The 23,340-nt window shown below is 40.3% G+C and overlaps 1 protein-coding gene across 13 annotated transcripts in view; it reads left to right on the top strand.

Annotated features, from left to right (window-relative positions):
• The window catches only part of SOX6 (SRY-box transcription factor 6), a 582,676-nt gene that overhangs the window by 362,068 nt on the left and 197,268 nt on the right, over positions 1 to 23,340 (top strand). For all 13 annotated transcript variants that reach the window (XM_089521088.1, XM_089521087.1, XM_089521089.1 and 10 more), the window contains 2 exons: positions 12,241 to 12,413; positions 16,673 to 16,741. In XM_089521088.1, coding sequence (XP_089377214.1) covers positions 12,241 to 12,413; positions 16,673 to 16,741 — 242 coding nt within the window. The remainder of the gene's footprint in view (positions 1 to 12,240; positions 12,414 to 16,672; positions 16,742 to 23,340) is intronic.

The following is a 23,340-nucleotide window of genomic DNA, read 5'->3' on the forward strand; positions in this document are numbered from 1 at the left end:
GAGCCGCTCTACATGCTGTGTGTGTTTGCAGTCAATGCTACAAGACACAATTGCATCATTTAGAACACTTTATTGACTAAGGACTGGACAGTAGCATATGGGAGCATCAACAATTACTAACTGATCATGGAATAAAGGAATTCCAGTATCCTCTTCTTTTCACTTTCTCTCTTTTAAAATGAAAAACAGAAAAAGTCATTCAGAACTTGGTCATATTGCTTCAGCTGTTGTAACTAAAGACTGATAAGATAATAGAAGTCTTTGTGGTGCAATGAAATCCTTTATCTTTATGATGCACTTGGGAGTTCTTCAGAGCAGAAAGCTTTTTAAACTGCTGTTAAGAGTTAAAAACTCAAATTAGATGCTTGTGTATGGGAGAAGGAGACTCTACAGGCGGACAAATAGCACAAAGTGACTTTTATCTCCATTCAATTGTTACTTTCTTCTGCTTTTTTTATCCCTCACTATTTATTTTTGTTGCCTTTGTTGTCCTGTTTTCTGGCATTTAAAAAGTGACCTAATCAAACAAGGTAAATGCTAAATGGATTGCCACAGCCTGTGAAGTAGAAACATCACAGTGTATCTGATGTTTGCTGCAGCCCATGGTATTAGATAGAATGGTTTAACCAAGTTCTCTCTTTGGGCAACTAAGATCAAATAGCCCTCCTTTTATGTCTGGCATTGTGTTTAACTCTCCATACATAAATATATAGCTAAGCTTCATGCAAATGATTTCATTTTATTTAAATAGATGAAATATTATTTAAATAACTGCCCTAATTCTCAAAATGTGTTTGCTTTCTTGATTCTGTTGCTTCGGTAAATGATACTCTGTGACTTTAGTTATCTGCTTTTAATTCTTTTTATCATGCCAGTGACCAAATCTGTTCAGTTCATTTTTTTTTACATAATCAAATTATCCCTTAAGAATTAGGAATCAAAGTTCTGATTCATTTTATATGTTAAGTGAAGAATGATACTTTTAGCTTTCATATTCTTTTCAAAGAACTAGGTGACTATCTCACTTGTAGATGGCAATGTATTGAAAAGGGAAGGATTTTTTAAACTGCGGAAATAAAGGGAGGTGATGATGTTTTTAATAATGTTATTAAATTATATTCACTGAAGTAAAATCCCTACAGCAATTAATTCATTAATTAACTGTACTATGATAGCTTTAGTACTGTTTCATTCATTTTATAAATCTTAAATAAAAAGTGGATTTTTTCTCTTGCCCTCAGTGAATGTTGGATTGGGACCTTTATCACCTGAGTACTTTGTTATAGAGTATCATTCATCATTGTGTTTGTATCATTCTTCTGTATCACTCCAGCAATATATGTGTACATGAAGAAATTCTTCCCATAATGATTATTAGAGTCAGTATGGTATTGCTGACCTACCATGGAATAACAAGCTCAGATGCAGATAACTACTTGAATAAGGATTACTTTATTTAACACAGTGGTTCTCAACCTTCTTAATGCTGCAACCCTTTAATACAGCTCCTCATGTTGTGGTGACCCCCAACCATAAAACTGTGGTGTCTCGGTTCCTAAGACCATTAGAAATATGTGTTTTCTGTTGGTCTTAGGCAACCACTGTGAAAGGACCCAAACCCACAGGTCCCAGGACCTAAAGAGACAGATTTAGAGCCCCTCCGCACTTCACCAAAGTGTGCAGAAATGTTCACTGTAACTCCTTTTTTCCTTCTCCCACTATCTGTCACAGACAAGCATCTGCTTAGTCCCTTTGCCCACCAGGCTGGCCAAAAGGGCCCTTGCTGCAAATCCTCCAGGAACAAGATATCACCCTCTTCTGATCAATGCATGCCATCTTCTCTGTAGAGTTCAGGCTGTTGGAAGACAATTTGTGGCTGCACGTTAAAATGGCCCAACACTCTGTTTAAGACATTACAGATTGCCTTATTCACCCTCTTAAGGGCTCTATCAAAGACACACATATTACCCTCACTGTATTAGGAGCCACTCATCCACTAGGGGATAACCTGGATCCTCAGAGTCATGAGCCAAACCTTATTTGATTATTTCAAAATTGTAGCCATCTACAACATTATAAATCTGATATTTATTGAAATTTCTTATAAAACATAACCTTATAATCTACTTTTATAAAATAAACCTTTTAAAGTTGCCACAGGACCCTGTTTCAAAACTAGGTCCTTTTGTTATTGTGGCTTCAGAGGAAAAAACAAACAAACAAAAACAAGAAAGTCCTCAACATGGAGGAAACAACATCTGCCTCCTCATTTCTGAGAGACAGGCTTAACAAAATTTTCTGGAGTCATAGAATCATAGAATCATAGAGTTGGAAGAGACCGCATGGGCCATCCAGTCCAACCCCCTGCCATGCAGGAAATCCAAATCAAAGCATTCCCAACAGATGGCCATCTAGCCTCTGCTTAAAGACCTCCAAGGAAGGAGACTCCACTACACTCCGAGGGAGTGTGTTCCACTGTCGAACAGCCCTTACTGTCAGGAAGTTCTTCCTAATGTTGAGGTGGAATCTCTTTTCCTGCAGCTTGCATCCATTGTTCCGGGTCCTGTTCACTGGAGCAGCAGAAAAAAAGCTTGCTCCCTCCTCAATATGACATCTTTTCAAATATTTAAACAGGGCTATCATATCACCTCTTAACCTTCTCTTCTCCAGGCTAAACATCCCCAGCTCCCTGAGTCGTTCCTCATAGGGCATGGTTTCCAGACCTTTCACCATTTTAGTCGCCCTCCTTTGGACACGCTCCAGTTTTTCAATGTCCTTTTTGAATTGTGGTGCCCAGAATTGGACACAATATTCCAGGTGGGGCCTGACCAAAGCAGAATACAGTGGCACTATTACTTCTCTTGACCTAGACACTATACTTTTATTGATGCAGCCTAAAATTGCATTGGCCTTTTTAGCTGCCGCATCGCACTGTTCACTCATGTTCAACTTGTGGTCTAATTGGACTCCCACATCCCTTTCATATGTAGTTTCATTCAGCCAGTTGTCCCCCATCCTATATCTGTGCATTTTATTTTTCCGCCCTAAGTGCAATACCTTACATTTCTCTGTGTTGAACTTCATTTTATTAGCTTTGGCCCAGCTTTCTAGTCTATTCAGGTCATTTTGAATGTTGATCCTGTCCTCTGGAGTATTAGCTATTCCTCCTAATTTGGTGTCATCTGCAAATTTGATAAGTATGCTCTCAATTTTGTCAACCAGGTCATTGATAAAGATGTTGAATTCAACAACAGAACAATACACAGATTAACATGTAAATTACTTCCTCTCAATCAACTCTGTTCCATGCCAGCATTCTCTGAAGATGCCAGTCACAGCTACTGGCAAAATGTCAGGACTAAACTCTTCTAGAACATGGCCTCATAGCCGGATCTGAAGGAAAATTTGTGCAAGTGAGCCCCTCCCTTTTCTAGGCATGTGGTACTATAGAAAATAAAGATTTTTTAAGTTCCAATAAAGTTATAACTCTTGAGTGGATTTGGATGTTATTGTACTTTGCTACATGGCCAACACGGCTACCTCTGGATACATATTAGAAGTGTACAACATAAGCATAGCTTTCTGGTTGTAGCAGTAGTAGTAGTAGTAGTAGTAGTAGTAACAGCAGCAGCAGCAGCTGTTTTCCACTGCAGAAGAGGTAAGTTACTCTTTAATTTAATTAAGGGTCTCATCTTCTTGTCAGCAGTGTTGCTGTAAAAATGTTGTGCTTTTCATATTGTAGATGAAAAGGTCTTCAGAACCTTTAAATATTTTAAATCTCAGTTTATCTCAACCCTGCCATATATGCATATGGTATATTTACCATTTTGTAAGCAATAGAAATGGTTGTCATAAACTGAAGAGCAGGCATGGGGGTTATTCTTCAATTTATGGATTCATTTTATGATATCTCTCTGGGTTTACTTTCTAACTCTTGTTAAGGAACACTGTTATTTCCCCCCCTCTCTTAAAGGCATTCTTTGCATCATATTGATTTTCTCCCTGAAACTTAAAATTTTGAATATAACTGGTAAAGGAGTCAATGGATCAAATCCAGTAAATCTGAAGTCACTAGAATAAAGGTCTTTTAGGAAAAAAATGTCAAATTTAAAGGTCTTTCCTAACTGAAGACCATTTTGTGATAGAGCCAAAGGTTAATAAAATCAGTAGTGAATGTGGCAATTTTACAGATAAGCTATTCACAACAAGTGTAGTTACTTGAATAAAAAGCTAATTCAGTTCTAAAATGCCACATGCAGGAGCCATGAATAGCTGCTTTTAGCTGCTTTCTGGACGAGGATAAAATACAGAATCACAGCACTCTTCTCTCCCAGCGTCCCTGCCTGCCTGTAAATTGCTCTGAATGGGACTGTGGGTTGACAGGCTCTATTAAGACAAACTGCCTTTCTCATCGGAGAGATAAAATAAATCAGGTGTTTAGTCAAATTAAAATACTTCAGCTGGAGCAGGCCCTGGGGAGCACTGATCCACCTGACAAATCTGAGAGAAACTCAAGACAGATGTGATTTGGGGATAAGGAAGACCCATTGGAAATCTTGGGGGGCATTGTGGTCTTGTCTTCTGAGTTAAAGGATAGAGACAGTTTAAAGGCAGATAGAGAGATCCATATATAATGTGTAATAAAAGTGGACATATTTGTTAGATTTTTTTTCAGTGAAGAAGGTTTCTCTTACTTTACAGCAAGTACATTTTGGAAATAGATATGCTATTTTACTGGTACAGCAGAAGCACATATTTACTGGTAATTTCTTAAGGGTATCATAGAACATTGCAATGCATGGATAGCAAGCACATGATGACAGCACACAGTTAAATGATGAGACCTCTGTTGGCCCAGCCTGGCCAGTTCAATCTGCTCTGCATCCTTAGCAAGCTGCTTTTGATTTAAACTATAGCAAAATGACAAGTGGGGGTGGCTGGAAAGGAGTTACTTTCCATTGGAAATGGAGAGGAGATTTCTTTCTTTTAACATGTTCTTTTTTCTTCCAATGATTTATATCTCTTATTTTCATTTCCTATTTTCATTAGGAGAGAATACAAGACAATCAAAGAACATATAGGTGTATGATGGTCAGACCTTTTGTTGGTTATTGCTGTTAACTGCCAATAAGTCAACTTTGACTTATGGTGGCCCTATGAATGAGAGATCTCTAAGGCCCGTTACAGACGGGCTAAAAAGTACGCGCGGAGCGCGTACTAGGGTTAAGAGGGGGCGGTGCTTCTGCACCACCCTAACCCTAGTGCGCGCTCCGCGTGCACAAAATGGTGGCGGCCGTTCCACACGGCCGCCACCATCAATACGTGACGACTATGCCGCCTCCAAACAAGGTGTGCGGTTGTGATGTACTGGGGTCGCGGCAGGGTGCCTAGGGCGCCCTTTCCGCGACCCCAGAAGGAGCTCCGTTTCGGAGCTCCTTCCTGGTTTGGTCTGCTGGGCACAGCCTTCAGACGGCTGCGCCCAGCGGACCAAAGGAGAAAGGGGCCAAATGGCCCCTTTCTCCTTCTCCCGGCCGCCGTGGGGTGTCCTTGGGGCTTGAAGCCCCAAGGACACCCCTTTCCAGGCTGCAGGGAAGGGGCCTTTTGCCGCTTCCCTGCAGCCCGGAAAGCGGCGGATCAGGGCCTCAGCGGCTGCCGCTCTGGCCGCTGAGGCCCCGATCCGGCGGGGAAAGGTGCGCCTACAGGCCGCCCCTAAGGGGCGGTCTGTAACGCGCCTAAGTCATCCTATCAGCGACTTAGGTCAGATCTTGTACACTCAGAGCTGTGGTTTCCTTGATTGAATCTATCCATCTGGAAAGCATTCTTCTTCTTTACCTACTGCCTTATGTTTTACCAAGGATTATTGTCTTTTCTAGTGTGTCATATCTCCTCATGATATGTCCAAAATACAACAGTCTCAATTCAGTCATCTTGGCTTATAGGAAGAGTTGGTTGTATAGGACCTCATTTGCCCAAATCACTTAGACACTATCCAAAACTTTAAAATAACCAGAGACTATGGGGCTAAATAGACAGGCAAAAAGAGGTGATTTCAGGCTGACATGAAGGTGTGGCATTTAGATGACACATGCCTTGAAGCCAGCAGGAAAGTGCCTTCTAGGCATCTTATGCAGAGTCAAGCCGTTTCAAAAAGAAGCAGCTTTTTCCCGTTTCTTCCTGGCTTGAAGCCATATCATGTAGCCATGACATGAGCACTCCAGTTGTATTGGGAGCCGACGGTGCGGTTTCAATGTGGCTTCAGAAAAGCTTCGAGCCACTTTTTCCTGCCCATCTGTTTTCACCCCAGTCATGCTAGTCTGGAATATCAGTATGCAAAAGGATCTTGTATCATCTTTGAGATTAGCTGTACACAGCACAAGCTTTCATAGATTTGGAAGTTTATCACATGAATTTTCCAGCCCGATCTGTGCACTGGAAGATTGGGCTGAAATAGGGAGAAATGGGTTTTACTGCACACAAATCTGCTGTTGTGCCATCTGACCAACATCCATCCCCAAGAGTGCTGTGGAGGCTGATTTTACTAAAACTGAAACCTTCTGCAGTTCCAAAATTGGCCACCAGAGCACTGCTTGGGAATGAATCTTGGTCAGACAGCAGCACAGCAGCAATATTGTGGCACTAAAATCCATTTCTCGCCATTCCAGCCAGATCCCACCCAGTTCACAGATTGGGCTGGAAAATGTGTGTGATAGTCTTCTTGATCTACTTCCGCAGCTACATGGAGTGAACCCCAGGAGCTTTATATTCAGACTGTATGAATAGCCATGGAAATGCAAAACTTGTGGATATGGTAATGAGATGATAAGTTTAGTTTTAACTATGGTCATTCAGGGACATATGTAGAAGGAAAGATGTTAGAATCACAGAGTTACAGAGTTGGAAGAGACCTCAAAGGCCATCCAGTCCAACCCCCTGCCATGCAGGAATACAAAACGAAAGCACCCCAGACAGATGTTTAAAAGCTTCCAAAGGAGGTGGTTCCACCACACTCTGAGGGAGTGTATTCTACTGTTGAACAGCTCTTACTGTCAGGAAGTTCTTCCTAATGTTGATGTAAACTCTCTTTTCCAGTAGTTTGCATCCATTGTTCTGGGTCCTATTCTCTGGAGCTGCTGAAAACAAACTTGCTTCATCTTTACTATGATATCTCTTCAAATATTTAAACAGGGCTATCATATCACCTCTTAATCTTCTCTTCTCCAGACTAAACATACCCAGCTCCTTAAGTTGCTTCTCATAGGGCATAGTTTACAGACCTTTCACCATTTTAGTCACCATCCTCTGGACATGCTTCAATTTGTCAACTTGTTTTTTGAGTTGCAGTGCCCAGAACTGGACACAGTATTCCAAGTGAGGCCTAACCAAAGCAGAAGATAATGATACTATTACTTCCCTTGATCTAGACACTATACTTCTATGATGCCTAAGGCCAGGGTGGATGGATGCCCATATGAATAGTGGAGGGAGTTTTTGAAAGTGGTGTGTACAGGCTAGGAACCAGAAAGAAGATATGTTAAACTGACTAAGAATATCCAGTGTTATATGTGTACTATTACAGGAAGTCATTGGCGGGATACAGACGGGCAAAAAGGGGTGTATTCATGACGTCATGAAGGTAGAGCCTTCAGACGGGCCTTACCTGAATGCCGCCATGAACACGCCCCCAGCACACCCCAAGCGGGAAGAAGCGGCATTAAAAAGGTGCTGCTTTTCTCCGCTTCTTTTCCGTTTGATGCGCAGCTGCGCAGCTCCGTCTGTAAGCTGCTGCACCGGTACGCCAGAATTGCTACGCCGCTAATTTAAGTTGCCCATTTAAAGGCTCCGTGTCTGCTGCGTCACATAATGAGTCGGGGTCCTGGAACATGCGCAGTTTGCAGTCAGGCTTTAATTGCAGCGTCAGCTGCCATGCAGGTGTGGAAGCTGCAGCACAGCTGCAGCGCATTTTAAGACTCGTAACCCTAACCCTAACCCTAACCCTAACCCGAACCCTAGAGCAACATGTACGCATGCGCTGCTTGGAAAGTTTGGACTTTAAAGTGAGCCCCTACACACATTCCTGTGCCATTTTCACCTAACAATAAAAACCGCTAAAACTGTAAATATTTACATATATACAAGGGAGGTGATGGGAGATGGCAGGGGGACAGCGGTGGCAGCGGAGACAGCTGTAGCTGTGCATTGCAGATTCAGCAGGAGCGCGGGGACCAAAGGAGAGGAGGCATCTATGATGCTGGTGACACTGGCAAAGTGCAAGCGGACAAGGATGCCAATACCAGCTGATCACCAGCTGGCAGGAGACCACCATTGTTCTTGGGCAGAGCGGGGGGAAAAGTTTTAAAGGGGATTGGGCACTTTAAATGTGCCCATAGGCTTTCTGCCGCCGCTGCTTAGCGCTGCAGCTGCGCAGCTGCGCATCCGCCAGCCGGCAAAAGAAAAAAAAAGCCCCGTTTTTGGCCACCCGTGAGGAAGCTGCCTCTCTCTTTGCAGCATCCTCCGAGGCGGCGGTTTGGAAACTCCGGGTCTGAAACGGCCCCAGGTGAGGCGTCTTCACTGCCCCCCATGTGGAAGCCCCATCTCCTGAGCCACGCCCCCGGGGTGGGCGGTCTGGAGGCTCCGTATTCAGCAGAATACACCTCCAAGACGTCTTCCCCTGCCCGTCTGTATCCCGCCATTGTCTTTCTTCAACCCACAGTTGATGGATTGCAGTTTATATATATGCTAATTCAACTGGCTTCCTGACATATTACACTGGATGCTCTTAGCCAGTTTAACACATCTCCTTTTTGATTCTCAGCCTGAGTACACCACTTTCCTAAATTCTCTCTCCCATTTATATGGACATCCACCCAACATGGTCTTAGGCAACATCTTTCCTCCTGAGTTTATCTCTCAAAACCACACTTAAAATTGAACTTGTGACCTCATTACCACAACCACAAGTTTTGCATTTCCATGTCTATTCATACAATCTGATTCCTATGCACCAGTTCACTCCATGCATCTGAGGAAGTAGACAAAGGCTTATGCTACAACCTATTGCACACAGCTAGCCTCAATGATGCTACAAGATTCCTTTCCATAGTTAAAAGAATCATTGTGTGCAGTCATGTGTACAACAGTGTTTTTGATCCAAGACTAGAAGTGGTATCGAGTTCCATGGATCAGGAGGTGATTTTGGATACAGAATTTTGGATAATTGTGGGATGGAGCATTTAATAAACTGAATATTTAAATATCATTTCTATGGTACATTTTTCACTACAGTTTTTTTAAATGAAAGATTTCTGGTTTCTACTACATGCATTTCAAACAAGGAGAAGCATTTCTGTCAGATGTTGGTAATTTATCACACCTAAGGAAAGCAGTCTGAGCTAATTATAGCAGAATAATCCAACATCCTTCTTTCTGTATAGATGGCATATGCTAGTTATACTCCTATATTACAGAGAAAACACAACCTTTGCAAAATAATATGCTAACAAGGGGGAATAGCAAATCCTTTGAAGAACTTAAGTCACATATTTCCCTACATTAGAAGCCAGTTTCCAAGGAATAACCATGCTAGTCCTATGTAGAGATGGAAAATATGTTTACTTCCAGATCGTGTTTGTGTGTATAAAATTGTTACAGTCAGTTCTTCATTAGTCCCTGATACTTACCAAACTCTTTTCAAAGCACATATTCACATATATTTTTTCTTTCACCTTTCGCTTTATTTTGATATGTTTAACCTGTTGTGAATAGTATTGCAGCTTTTGGAGATGTGTGGAATCTGATAAGTAAGTCCAATTGTTCCATAACTTTGATAGATCCAGACATTTTATATAATAATTTATAAATATCAGATTCCTCAGGAAGTTGAATAATAAGCAGTTAATTGTGGTGTGAGCCAATTCATCATCTGCCACCATCAGCAGTCTCCACCTTCTCTGTCATATTAAAATATTGGTTGCTATCTGGTCAATATCCTTGTTGTCCAGTGTCTCTGGACAGCTGATGAACATTTGGTCCCAGGTAGTACTGGAGCCCAAAGAACTTGTAAGCACCTGGTAGTGCTTGTAAGCAATGGCTGAAAGGATCTAGCTACATTATACTGGCAGATAGTTCAGTCAGCCATCATAATTATTTCCCATCTTTAAACTATGGCAGTCCAACAGGAAACCTATATCCTAAAGTAACATTTGGGCCGTAGGGTATGAGCAGCTGTAACGTGTACACATCTCTCAGTTCTCAAGATCTTGGAAATGTAGTTTTCAAATATACTGTGGGGTGGGGAGTTTTCCCTAATTGGGAAAAAAGCCCACACCTCCCCATGTCTATTAAAGTCCCCATTTTCTTACACAGCACACACAATATTATATTTGAATACCTACTAAGTGATACATAGGTGTAGACTGAAATGAATATTAAAGCCAAAATACCATGCGATGCATACCCTATTTACATATAGCACCTTTTAAAAAACAAAAATTGAATATATCATTGGCTAACTAAAATGACAGTCCTGCAGCTACTACTAAATGTTAAAAAACAAAAACAAAACTCAAACAGAATGCACAAAAACTCTTGTAATCTGAACCAGCTTGGATTTTTACATAACATTTTTATTACTTGGCAGCATGGTTTACATCATTCTTATCTGTACTATATTTCTATGACACAAGAATAGTTAAAGCCTTCCCCAAAGCTATGTGGTGAACTCTCTGGCTACGCTGAGCTCTGTAGTGCTATGGGACCTTATGTTTTAAGGTGGAAAAATACTATTTAATTAAATAAATAAACAAGCAAGTTGGGTATTAGTAATATGCAATTGTTCACTTAGCCGTAAAGAATAAAATATTCTTGCTTGTTATTGTTTCTTAAATAGACTTTATGTATTCTTCTGCATGCACATTTTGCTTTAAATAATAAGCCTGCCTAACCCAACTGTGGGCTTGCCATCTGCGGATCTAAGCATCTACGGATGGCAAGCCCCATTACCCCAATGGCTGTGTATGCACACAGCCACTGAAAACCATGAGACTTAAAGTCCCATGGTTTTTTTGCATCTGTTGGGGGGAGGGAGAATAGAACCCCCATGGATACTAAGGGCCAACTGTGTTGCATCTTGCAATATTCCCACTTTACTCCTTCCTTTGAAATGAAAAAAAAAAATGTAGTAACCCATGGTTCATCATAGCTGTCACTGTGCCTCCTGAACCAGGATTCCATATCATTGAACCATGGCAGTTAAAGTGGTGTCAAACTGGATTATTTTTGAAGCGTGGAAGCAGCCCCATTTGGCTGATTTCTTGCTGTGATAAGACTTAGCAAGGACACTATGTAAAAACATCCATCAATCAGAAAAGAAGACTGCTTTTTCTCCTATTTTCAGATCTGTTTAAATGAACTGTAAGTTAAACAGGAAGCTTTCCATTTCTTATTCCAGGTAGAATTATCTTTCAATAGCCAAAGGTTTAGATTTGTTTGCACTTACTCTTTCTAATCAAGGTTCAACTTAGTCATGGTTTCTTAGTAACAAAACATTAGATTTACCTTGTAATGTTCTGTGGCATCCTCAGTTGATGTGAAAACTAGAGACCTTTGAAAAACCGGCACCAATAATTAAGTTGTTTTCCTTATTAAGCATGGTTTTCTTTTTGGTTGTCTTATATTTTGTTTGCTTAAAAATGTATAATGGAGGGAAAATTATGTTAATCTATTTGTGAATTTGGTAATCCATTAAGGAGTCATTATACTGGGATGGAAGGGAAAGAGGGATTTGATCTTGCAGAGTACATAATTAATTACTCTTGTCAGAAAGAGGAAAATTGGCTGTTTTCTGTTTCACAGTTTACAATGGCATTCCTCCTTTTTCAGAACACAGCAAAGACAGAAGCAGAGTCTATTGGTATATACATATATAAGAAGCAGAGTCTATTGGTATATACATATATAAATAAAATAAATATACAACCTCTTTTTATCTATTCCTCTTTTAATTGTTATTATCTTAGAATGTACGCCTTGGGCAGGCTTTTATATACTCTTTAATTTTACCGACTTTGTACAGCACTGTGTATAATTACAGCGCTTTAGCAATAAAGTTTAATAATAATAATAATAATAATAATAATAATACAACCTGCCATTTGTAAAATATATTTGCTACACCAACACACATTGTTTGACTGTTCTGGCCTACCTCTTATTTACTGTGCATCTCCCTCTGTCCTTTTATAGGTACACCAGAAAGCCTAGCGGAAAAAGAGCGACAGCTCTCTACCATGATCACCCAGCTCATCAGTTTACGAGAGCAGCTTCTGGCTGCTCATGATGAGCAGAAAAAGCTTGCAGCGTCACAAATTGAAAAACAACGGCAACAAATGGACCTGGCTCGCCAACAGCAAGAACAGGTGAGCAAAAAAACATCAACCTGTGAAAATAGGTACTGTATTTCACCCTCAGCATCTGGTAGATTCCAAGTAAGGCCTAATTCTCCCATCAGCCCCATTCCTACCTGAACGTTCTGATATTTGTTATCTCCAGACAAGAGAGGGATGCTGTACTTTTCAAAATGTATGGATTCACTGTGGTCTGTTACTTACACTTAGCATTACATTGCAAATACATGATGCATACAGAAATTGTTACATTGTCAAATTTCTATCATCGAATTCCTTATGAAGAATGAATTGGTTATGATAATATTTGGAAAAGGCCCATCACTACTTAATTTTTATTTTCATTTTAATTTCTCTAAAATGCTCAAATGCAATCCTGTATTCTCTAATTGCTTAGACACAAAGACACATTATGAGCTTGGTCTGTCCTAGAGACAAAGAATAAATGAGGCTAGGTCAATGTGTTGATTTATTTAATATTTAATTCTCCTCTTTCCTATGAAATCAGGCAGTGGACCAACAAACTCAAATTTATTTCAATTGTAATTGTGGCAAAACCACCTCTGGTGGATTGTGCTCATTGATTCTAATTTCCCTTGCAATTGTTAACTGTTTGTGAAGCTTTCTTTCTTGCTAGTTCATAGCAGAAATTTAACAAGCTCTTAATAAAATTTGTGAAAGTCATTTGGTAATTCTGTCTCTTTGTCCATTAGAGGTTCAAAGCCAACTAAATCAAAATGAGCACCAATACATACAGTAGGGACTAGAAGATAAACAATACTCTTACCTAACATAAAGCCTTAAACAACAAAAGATTTCATTAGTTTCTTAGGCATTAGTTTCAAATTAATGTGCAGTTTTTAGGAAACTGACATTAAACTAGAATTATCTTTTCATTTAAATGTGTTTTATAGGGTATATACAGCAATGTATGCTCTGTTGATTTTAATGAGTTGTGACGTCTGGTATTTTATGTGCTTGAATATTTGCCCACATGTAAGGAATATGGACTTGTCCCTAATGGAAAATAACATAAAGGAATACTGTAAAAAATAATAAGTTAGAATGTCATTTAGCCATCCAGAGATGACACAGTAATTAACTATTGACACTTGTGAATAAGCTAGCACAAATTAATCTTGACACATTTGCAGACGAGTGATATCTTACAGTGAACACTTTGTAATTATATTTCAAAATGAAAATTAAATGACACTTAAAACTAGGTTGTCATGCTCAATGAAGCGAGCATGTAGCTCAACCAATTGGCAAATAAAATTCAGAATTTGAGCCACATGGTGCTTCTGTACCAGTTTTTGCTGTGCTGAGCCCTATACATTGAGACTGTATCATGGTAATTGCACAGTAGTGCTTTGGATTCCTTTCTTGATCACAACACCATCAATATTAGATGTCATGGTAGTACTTCACTGATTTCTATAAGGAAATTAATATTAATTTGCTCCTATATATTACTTAGAACTGCAATGAGTTGTGCACTAGCAAACTGAATTCCTACAAAATCAGTCCCAACATTATCCAAACACAGGGTCTGGATTCAAGTATTTCCAGTAGCCTTCCTTCTGCATGAGCATTCCCTTTTATGTGTGGGCTTCCTTACTCACTGCTCTGAATACATTTTATGTTGCTATTTAAGTTTAAACTCCCCTTCCATAACAACCTTCACATCGTGGGAAGAATAGCTTATAAGGGTAAAATTTCACAGTAAGGGTATAAATCCTGAAATCTCCAAGCACCATGGTTTTAAAAGCACAATAAAAACAATAAACTAAACAGTAGTATAAACTCTTGCAAATAAGTAGCCCCCTTGAAAACTCACAAAGGGTCTACTAATGTGCAATTCTTTCAGGAGTGCCATGATTCCAGGACAATTGGAGGACATGGTCATGAGGTATCAACTGCAGTTTTGGCTTATTTAAGACCTCCTTTGAAGCTGCTAGCAAGTGACTGACTGATTTTACTGTTCTGCTGTATATAAAATAATACACCACATCTTTAAAATTAACAAATGATCACAGAAAATATTTGTAGTCTAGCCTATGTTTGTTTCTTGTGTGCTAGTATTCTATGTAAGACTTTATTGCACAGATAGGAGAATTCCAGTAGGCAAGCCCACCCTGAACTCTGCAACTTGCATGATTCTGAATGTTGATATCTTTTCTAACTCACTATCCCCCACATGCTTTGTCCTGAGATTTATCCTTTAGCAGCAGCTAATACTTGGGAAGGATGGAAAACCACACACCTAGAGCACTAGATTCTATGTGCATTTTTCACATGCAGCAGGGCTTTATGCTCCTACTGTATAGATGGTTGATCTAATGTATTCCTTTTTGTGTAATTAAAGCTGGGTTTTGTTGTTCACTTTCTTGCAACTTCAGCAATTTCTTGTCTTCCCTCTGGCCATAGCATTAACTGACTGTTATGAAATATTTACTATTAGGAGAGATGATGATGAAACTAATGTTGTTTTGATTTCATTTGTGAGACTGAAGATGTTAGACATATTCTGGCATTATGGTGAAATAGGGTACCATAACGTATATATGAGTGACAGGACTCCACACACTAACCCCATTGCCCTCATTCATTCTGTCCTTGTACCCTGAGCTCCTAAATTCCCCATGCATGCTGAATAGAGAGATCTGCAACAAAGTTCTGCTGACATTCCCTTGAAGGAGAATAGTGTGTGTACTGTGATTTGGAACCATCATGTAGCAAGGTTCCTGGTCATAATGGAGGCTTCTGCTTCTATTCAAGTCCCCTGCTGGCTTACCTGTTGAAACAGGGGGACAAAGCTGGCATGCATGACACTTTCACTGATCTTATATCAGTCTGCCCTCTCCAAGCATGGCACCTTGATAGAGATATACTGAAAGTCTTTCCCAGATAATGGTAACTATTGTTCTGAAAATCATCGGACAGAATGTTTTTTTTCTGTTCAAAGAACAGTGTCCCTTGGTGTGATAGCTTTCATCAGTAGAAGTGGGAAGGACCAATCTTCCCTCCTCTCTGCTGATCCAATGGATGTCAAAACCTGCTCCAGGGGGCAGGGAAATCCTTCAAAATTGATTTCTGGGTGTACCAAAAGGCTGCATAGAAAAGGAAAAGAAAACAAAACACCACCACACATGCAGTTGGGAGTTAGTACAATGTTGACTTTAGGTTAAACTATGTGAAACACTAAATAATAATAGTAAATAAAAACAATACAAAAGAACCAACACAGTCACTCATATTACTTGCAAAGAAAGCTGTTTCACACAATTAAGAAAAAGCAGAAGTGGTGTAAAGTGAGTTTCTTGGAGAAGAAGATCCAAAGAACTGGTACAATTACTGACATGCACTTGATCCAAGTCCCCATAACACTCACTTCTGAAATGGAGAACACCTAGTGCTGAAATGAGCTGAGATTACTGATTTGGAAGACTGAGAGGAATATGTGGAAGAAGGCCTGCTAGCAGGTATGCAAGGCCCAAGTCTAGCTTTCATGCTTGGAACTAAGGGATGAAAGAGTCCACCCGAAAGGGATGGCTTCAATCTGCCCCTGAGAGAGCTGGGTTGGGGCAATGGCAAACACAAGCTGTGGACCCAATCCGGCCAAAATCTAGCCCAAATAGGACCAGCAGAAAGCCACTCCTATTTGGAGTGGATTGAAGCCACCCCATTGCTGCTTCAGACGGCTTCCAGAAGGCTGGGGGGCATGTGCTATCTAAATGCCATGCCTCCGAGACACCACAAAGATGCCTGGCATGCAATCACCAGCGTGTCTTCTAGGTGACTTAGAGGTATGGCATGGTTAAATGCCACACCCACAAGCTGGCTTGAAGCTGGCTGAAGATGCTTGTCTGTTCCAGCCCTAAGTAAATGAAGGCTACCAGCTGTACCAGCACTGGGTCTTAATTGCCTCTTTAAGCCTAAATCCAATTGCTATTCCCAAACAGAGTACACCTTTTGAATCAATGGCATTTAATTTATGACTTATCAATTAATTTAGAGGGTCTACTATAGTTCTGATTACTGACTGGATTTAATCCACAGTCTTTAAAATCAGGTTAGTGGATGAAATCTTAAAAAAAAAACCCTTCTTCCTAACCTTTGGTTAGCTTAAGAACAAGTGAGGTTCATTGAAACCAAGAAATCAAATATTTGGATTAATCATGAGAAATAAGTAAGGACCTGTTTTCACTCAATAATATTGAAGTTTTAACATTACTATTTTAATTTAATGGAAAATTTATTTCTAATAGATTGCAAGACAACAGCAGCAACTTTTGCAACAGCAGCACAAAATCAATCTACTGCAGCAGCAAATTCAGGTCAGTGTGCTTTATTGCTCTCTTCTGATTATACTTAAATTTCATTTAGAGAAAGGGCATCTTTAAAATAAAATTGCTTTTACTTTCCTAAACCTTTAAAGCTTCCATTTGAGGAAAACTGTCTGACTTAATAATTAAAAGAAAAGCATAAAAACATTTTTAGTGGCAGCTGCCTTGTTAATAAACAGGTTTTGTTTGAATGATGTGCATTAGTTTAATTCTTCCCATTTACCTGTAAGACAAACAAATATTTTAACTTTGGTGCTATGCAGGAAAAGCGGTCATTCAGTTGTTGTTTATGGATTCCTTTATTACAGCCAAGAGTGAACTGTTTTATATTGATACAATTATTATGTAAAACATTTGTAGCTACTGCAATCATGCATTATAACCATCAAATCTTTTGCAGGTAGGAATGTAGTAACTTTAATAGCATTTTCTATGTATTTTTAAATCCTCCTCATATCTATAGCAATCTTATTACCACACGTCAAATAGTCATTCTTGGGTGTTTTTTTTTTTTTTTTAAGAAAAGAGAATTGTATCCTTTCATACATACCTAGCTTAGGTTCACTTAACTGTTTATATAATCGTTCCCTTAGTGCAGTGTTTCCCAAACTCTGGTCCTCGGACTTCAACTCCCAGAAATCCCAGCCAACCTGGCCAACAGGCAGCAATTCTGGGAGCTGAAGTCCCAAACACCTGGAGGACCAAAGTTTGGGAACCATTGCCAAAGTGAATAGATACAGTTGCCATAACTCTCTTCCACAAAACCGGGATGGGGTGGTCAGACATCCCGCCCCTTCTTGGCCTCCGAACCAATCAGGGAGGCTTCCAGCCAGAGGAAGGGGTGGGACTTCTGGCCGCAAAGGCCGCTGGGGCTTGTAGTCACATCCTCCTCCTTCTTTGGGCCTCCTCCTTTTTTATTATAAAGTAATAAAAAAAGGAGGAGGAGGAGGCCCAAAGAAGGAGGAGGATATGGGACGGGACCAGAAGGGTCCAGGTAGGATGGCACCAGAAGGGACGCCCCAAATCCATGAATGTCCCAGCCAAAATCAGGACATGGCAACACTATGTATAGAACTAGTATGACAGTGAGAGACAGAGTGTGCCATGATAAAGTATTTTTGTCTGATTTGAAATCAAGGATAAGGAGGAGTCTGATTGAATTCTATAAATGGTGGCGCCTCCAGACAAGAATGAAAGATGCTTCTGAAATTCAGGCTGTATCCTTCAGTAAACTTTCAAAAAAGTACACTTAATTGATTTCAGCATAGGACTAACTGCCATAGAAATGTGTTTCAAGTTAGGGTGTCAGATCTCAGCACAAAATTCTGGAGTAGTGATGGAATTTCCACCCCTCTTTAAACATAAAAACAACAGAAGTTAGCTAGTAATGCCAGGAAACTACAAATACAGTTCATGGTTACTGGGCAACTGGCTATACTGGATGGGATTTGATAGGAACTGTAATCTAACATATTTGAAAGACATCAGAATGGGGAAGTCTACTCTAAATCATGGGCTCTGGGTCAAGATGATCCACCCTCTCTAATGTCAGTTCCCCAGTTATGCATCACATGAACACAACAGTGGCAATTTTTTACTTATTTCTTTTTTCTCAAATACTATTATTGTTTCTTTTGAGTTGTTTGGACCACAATTGCATGTTACAGCAGCAGATATAACCTTAGAACCCATCTCTTGTTTGCTGCCGCTGCTTCCCATATATTCATCTTGTTGTGTGGTGCTTTGGTTTTATGCTGAGCATTAAAAACAAACAAACCCTGTTTCCTCCAGTTGTTTCAAGACACCCTCTCAGGACTTCACTGTGTATTGCTTAAAGCATTGTTGGTGTAAACACATTTTGTGGTGCAAAAGCATGTTCCAGTGTTACATATTGCAGCAACAATTCTGAGATCCCACTCAGATCAGATAAATTTTTAAAAAACATGATATCTGATTTAGCTGTAGCTGTCCTTCCCCATTTTTATAAATATATTACTGCAACTTTTCCTTTCCCTAATCTTGGCTCCTCTTTTTGCCCCATTGCCCAAAGATAGAAACTTGTGAAATAAAACTCCAAGTTCAGCACTAAATTTACAGTTTTGGAGCTATTATAGGGCACTTTAGTTGGGGCTTTCTTATTACTGATTGGGGAATGTGAATGTGTGATTACAAACTTAGGAAGCTGCCTCTAGTGAATCAGTAAAGTAATGTATCTAACCTGGTACTGTCAACTCTGACTTTTATTTTATTTTATTTTATTTTATTTTATTTTATTTTTATTTTTATCCCACCTTTCTCCCAAAGTGGGATCCAAGGCAGCTAACATATATAAAACACAACAATTAAAATTTTACAATTAAAATCATAAAAATATAAAAATTAAAAATATAAAATTTAAAACATACAAAGTTAAAATTAACAATCCAAACCAACCCTCTCATATCCTAATAAAACCAAACCTGCCAGATCTCAAAAGGCCTGTTTAAACAAAAATGTATGTGCCTGTCTGTGAAAGGCAAGCAGTGAGGGGGCCAGCCTAGTCTCCCGTGGAAGGGGGTTCCACAGGGTGGGAGCAGCCATTGAGAAGGCTCTCTCTCTCTCCTCACCAGGTGAACCTGGGATGGTGGTGGGGCCGAGAGAAAGCCTTCTCCTGAGGATATTAGGGCCCTAGGTGGTTCATATGGGGAGATATGGGCGGGTTACAGACCACCCACTTGGGGTGGGCTGTACCTGCCCCTTTCCCCGGTGTATTGGGGCTTCAGCTGCTAGAACGGCAGCCGCTGAGGCCCCGATCCGCCGCTTTCTGGACTGCGAGGAAGTGGAAAAAGGCCACTTCCCCGCAGCCTGGAAAGGGGTGTCCTTGGGGCTTCAAGCCCCAAGGACACCCCGTGGTGGTGGGGAGGAGGAGAAAGGGTCCGCTTGGCCCCTTTCTCCTTTGGTCCGCTGGGCGCAGCCGTCTGAAGGCTGTGCCCAGCGGACCAAACCAGGAAGGAGCTTTGAAACGGAACTCCTTCCTGCTCCACGCTAAGGGCGCACTATGCGCCCTGGCGTGGAGCAAGGACATCACGTCCGCGCCGCCCCGTATAGAGGCGGTGCAGCCATGACGTCATCATGGCGGTGGCCGTGTGGAACGTCCGCCGCCATTTTGTGCATGCAGAGTGCGCACTAAGGTTAGGGGGGTGCGGAAGCACCACCCCTTCCTAACCCTAGTGTGCACTCTGCACGCACAAAACGACCCGTTTGTAACGGGCCATGGTCTCCCAAATAGTCTGGACCTAAGCCATGTAGGGCTTTATAGGTCATGACCAGCACTTTGAATTGTGCTCAGAAACGAACCGGTAGCCAGTGAAGCTGTTTCAATAATGCTCCCTGTAACTGGCTGTGGTCAGCATTCTAGCCGCAGCATTTTGGACTTGCTGAAGTTTCCAAGCAGTTTCCAAAGGCAGCCCTACATACAGTAGTCCAAACGGGGTGTAACCAAAGCAGCTATCCAGAGTTTCAGGCAGGATTTCTTCCTAGCTCTGCCCATAAGTCCTTGGTGTTCTTTGCTGGTCTTGCATCCAAACACAATGATCCTACTTGGTTTCTGAAATTAGATGAGATGAAATGTGTTCAGGCTAATATAATGGCGGTGCTTTTGTTTTTTAAAGTAGAAAGTACATACATAATCTAAGTAAGGGGCTGTAAAGACTGACTATTAAGGCCAGCATGGGGGTGGAGTGGGGGCATGATGTCTGCACAATGTTTTCCCTGACTCCACCTCCATGCTAGCGTGGCGCTGTGTGCCACACCATCTGGCGGACAGCATCACGGTGCTTCTCTGGTGCTGTGTTCACATGATGTAGTACCAAAGGAGTGCAGAAAAGCCACAGTTCTGGTGGCTATGGTGCCCTTTCGGTTGCCACGGCCCCAATTTGGTGCTAAAATGAGTGGCTGCAGGCCGCCCTTTAGGGGTGGTCTGTACAACCCCTAAGTCAAGGAAAGGGGTCTACGTTATTTTTATATGCCACTTTGAAATTTGTGGACCACTTCTGTCGTCTGATAATCCCCACCAACACTCTGAAGTGACAAGAGTCCAGCAAAGATGGTTGTTGTTTTTGTTGTTTTTTTGCCTTCAAATTGTTTCTGACTTATGGCAACCCAATCTTGGGCTTTTCTTGGCAAGATTTGTTCATAAGGGATTTGCATGTGCATTCATCTGAGGCTGAGAGAATGTGACTTGCCCATGTTCACTCAGTAGTATCCAGAGTCAGTGCAGCCCTCAAGCCAAATTGGCTCTGGTATTCCATAATATTTATCAGTTTCAGTTCTAAGGCCTCATTCATCACAGAAAGACAAATATATTTCCTTGGAGGCAGATTTTTGGAATCCATAAAAAGATGGGAATGGTGTGGAAGTAGAGATCTGTCAACCATTTGCATGCTTGCTATTGACAGTGTTGTGTCATCTCTGCTTCTCAGGTAGCAGTCAAGAATAGTTTACTTCTATTGTCCCAGGTTAGTGAAATTGCACATTAAACATGGTCCTGCGTTTTCCCCCCACTCTGTTCTTTTTTCATAAAACTATTTCCTACCTTGCCTTCTTTTCTGTTTTTCAAGCATAGGTTAACAAGCATGTCAGTGAGATCAAGTGGCAGTTCCTCTTCCTAAAAACAGCTAAATTGACCCAAATCCATTTGTTATATCCATGTGCTTTTTGCAAAAAGTTCTGGAGTTCAGCCACTGCTGAAGATTTTGTCGTTTCATGCCAATCCAGTTGTTAAGGGTCTGTTTAGATTGAGACACTTCTGTGGATTGCTTCTCTCTTGAGTGCATTGGGAAAATTCATTAAAGCATTTCAGTCAGGTTAAGTATGTCTCTCCCATAGCAGGTCTGCCAGGATTCTGGTGGGCTTTTCATCTTCTCCTGGAGCCTCTTGCAAGGAATTGCCTTGGCTTCTGCTGGAGCTGCTGAGCCAGTGCCACATCAAGCATGCAAGCGAGTCCCAGAACAAGGCTGCTTCATTGTAAAGCAGAGGGGCTAGGGTTATTTTAGAAACTGCCCACTTTAATTTGCTTATACAGTGTAAATATATATAGATACAGATGTATAATTACCTTGTTGCAACAATGAAATATGTGTGGTAATTTTTCTTGTTGTTTCTTCTTATGAGAAGGAATAAGATAAAATTACTATACTAGGAGGAGTTTTACACCCAGCAAAGGAACTGTTCTATCAGGATAGCAGAATACTCTTATTGCAGTATCCTATGCAAAAAAATACCAGGATGTACGTAAAACAAAACAAAACAAAACCCCAAACCTATCAGGACTTCATTATGACTTTAAGGAAGTCAGATTATTTATTTATTTTACCAAGTAGTATTTTGATAGGACTTTCAAGCAGATTCATATGTTTGTTGAACCAAGGATGTATCCTGTACCGCTGAGGATAAGGGATTGCATTCAAATGCAAGTGATGATTCTTATGGAGATTTATCTCTAGTTATAATTAAAGACTGGAAAGAAGTTCAGTGATGGATGTAGCTTAGTCTTCTCATTCATACTTGTTCCCTTTCCCACCTCCAAAAAAGCATTTCCAGAGGGTCAGACTTGAATCATATCAGTTGGACTGTGGTATGGTGAAGTGGAAAGATAGTTATCTTGCATGCATCAAGAGAGCTACAGTCACTAAATGTCCACCTTTTCCTAGGTACATTTATTATATATAGTACACAGAATTGAGTGGCTAACTACTTAATGGAGTGATTATATTTCTTATTTAATTTGGATTTTGCTTTCAAAGGCAGTGATATATATATTTTTCCCTTCATGTCACACATAGTTGCATGCATACACAAATTTCACGAATCCTTCTAAACAAGATTGGCTGGCCTGAAATGAAGTTTGACTTTTAAATTGCCCAGATAACCTTGATCTGCTCTATCTTCAATGTCACTGGAATTTGGATTGTGTTGAGATTGACCTCTCTGTTCTTTGAAGATCTTACTGTGGTCACTATATTTTCTTAAAGTTGAAAAGAAATTTTTAACAGATAATGAAGATCAAGTGTCCTTTATGGCAGCCAGGATACAAAAGAAAATAGATACATAATCAATGGGAGTTCTGGGTTTTTTTCTTTTTTGAATAGCAAATACATACATATCATGAAGTGTTTTTGAATTTTTCAGCTCATTATCATATAAATGTTTGTCTTGTAGCATACAGAGGCAGTTGCTGCTTTTCTGGAGTAGGAATTGAAATAATATTTTAAAATATACAAAAATATTGAAAAAGATATTTTCAAGTGTTGAGAAGCCCCAATAAGAAGAATCCTGGACCTTTTCTGCACAAAATTCACACATGATTCATTTGTGCAAAGAACAGAATTTTCTGTACAGAAAACAGTACTTTCTGTACAGGAAACATCATTTTCAGCACAGAAAATAACATTTCTACACAGTAATGAGAAATAATGTCTCATGCACAGAAAATGCTGCTTCTGTGCAAAACAATTTATGAATAAATTTTGTGCAGAGTAAGATCTAAAACATACTGCAGAAATAATCCAGTTTGAGACTGCTTTAACTCAATGCTAGGTAATCCTGGGAAC

This window comes from Sceloporus occidentalis, unplaced genomic scaffold (assembly GCF_023333645.1).
Source record: "Sceloporus occidentalis isolate IW3139 unplaced genomic scaffold, rSceOcc1.0.p SCAF_4, whole genome shotgun sequence".
Classification (NCBI taxonomy): Eukaryota; Metazoa; Chordata; class Lepidosauria; order Squamata; family Phrynosomatidae; genus Sceloporus; species Sceloporus occidentalis.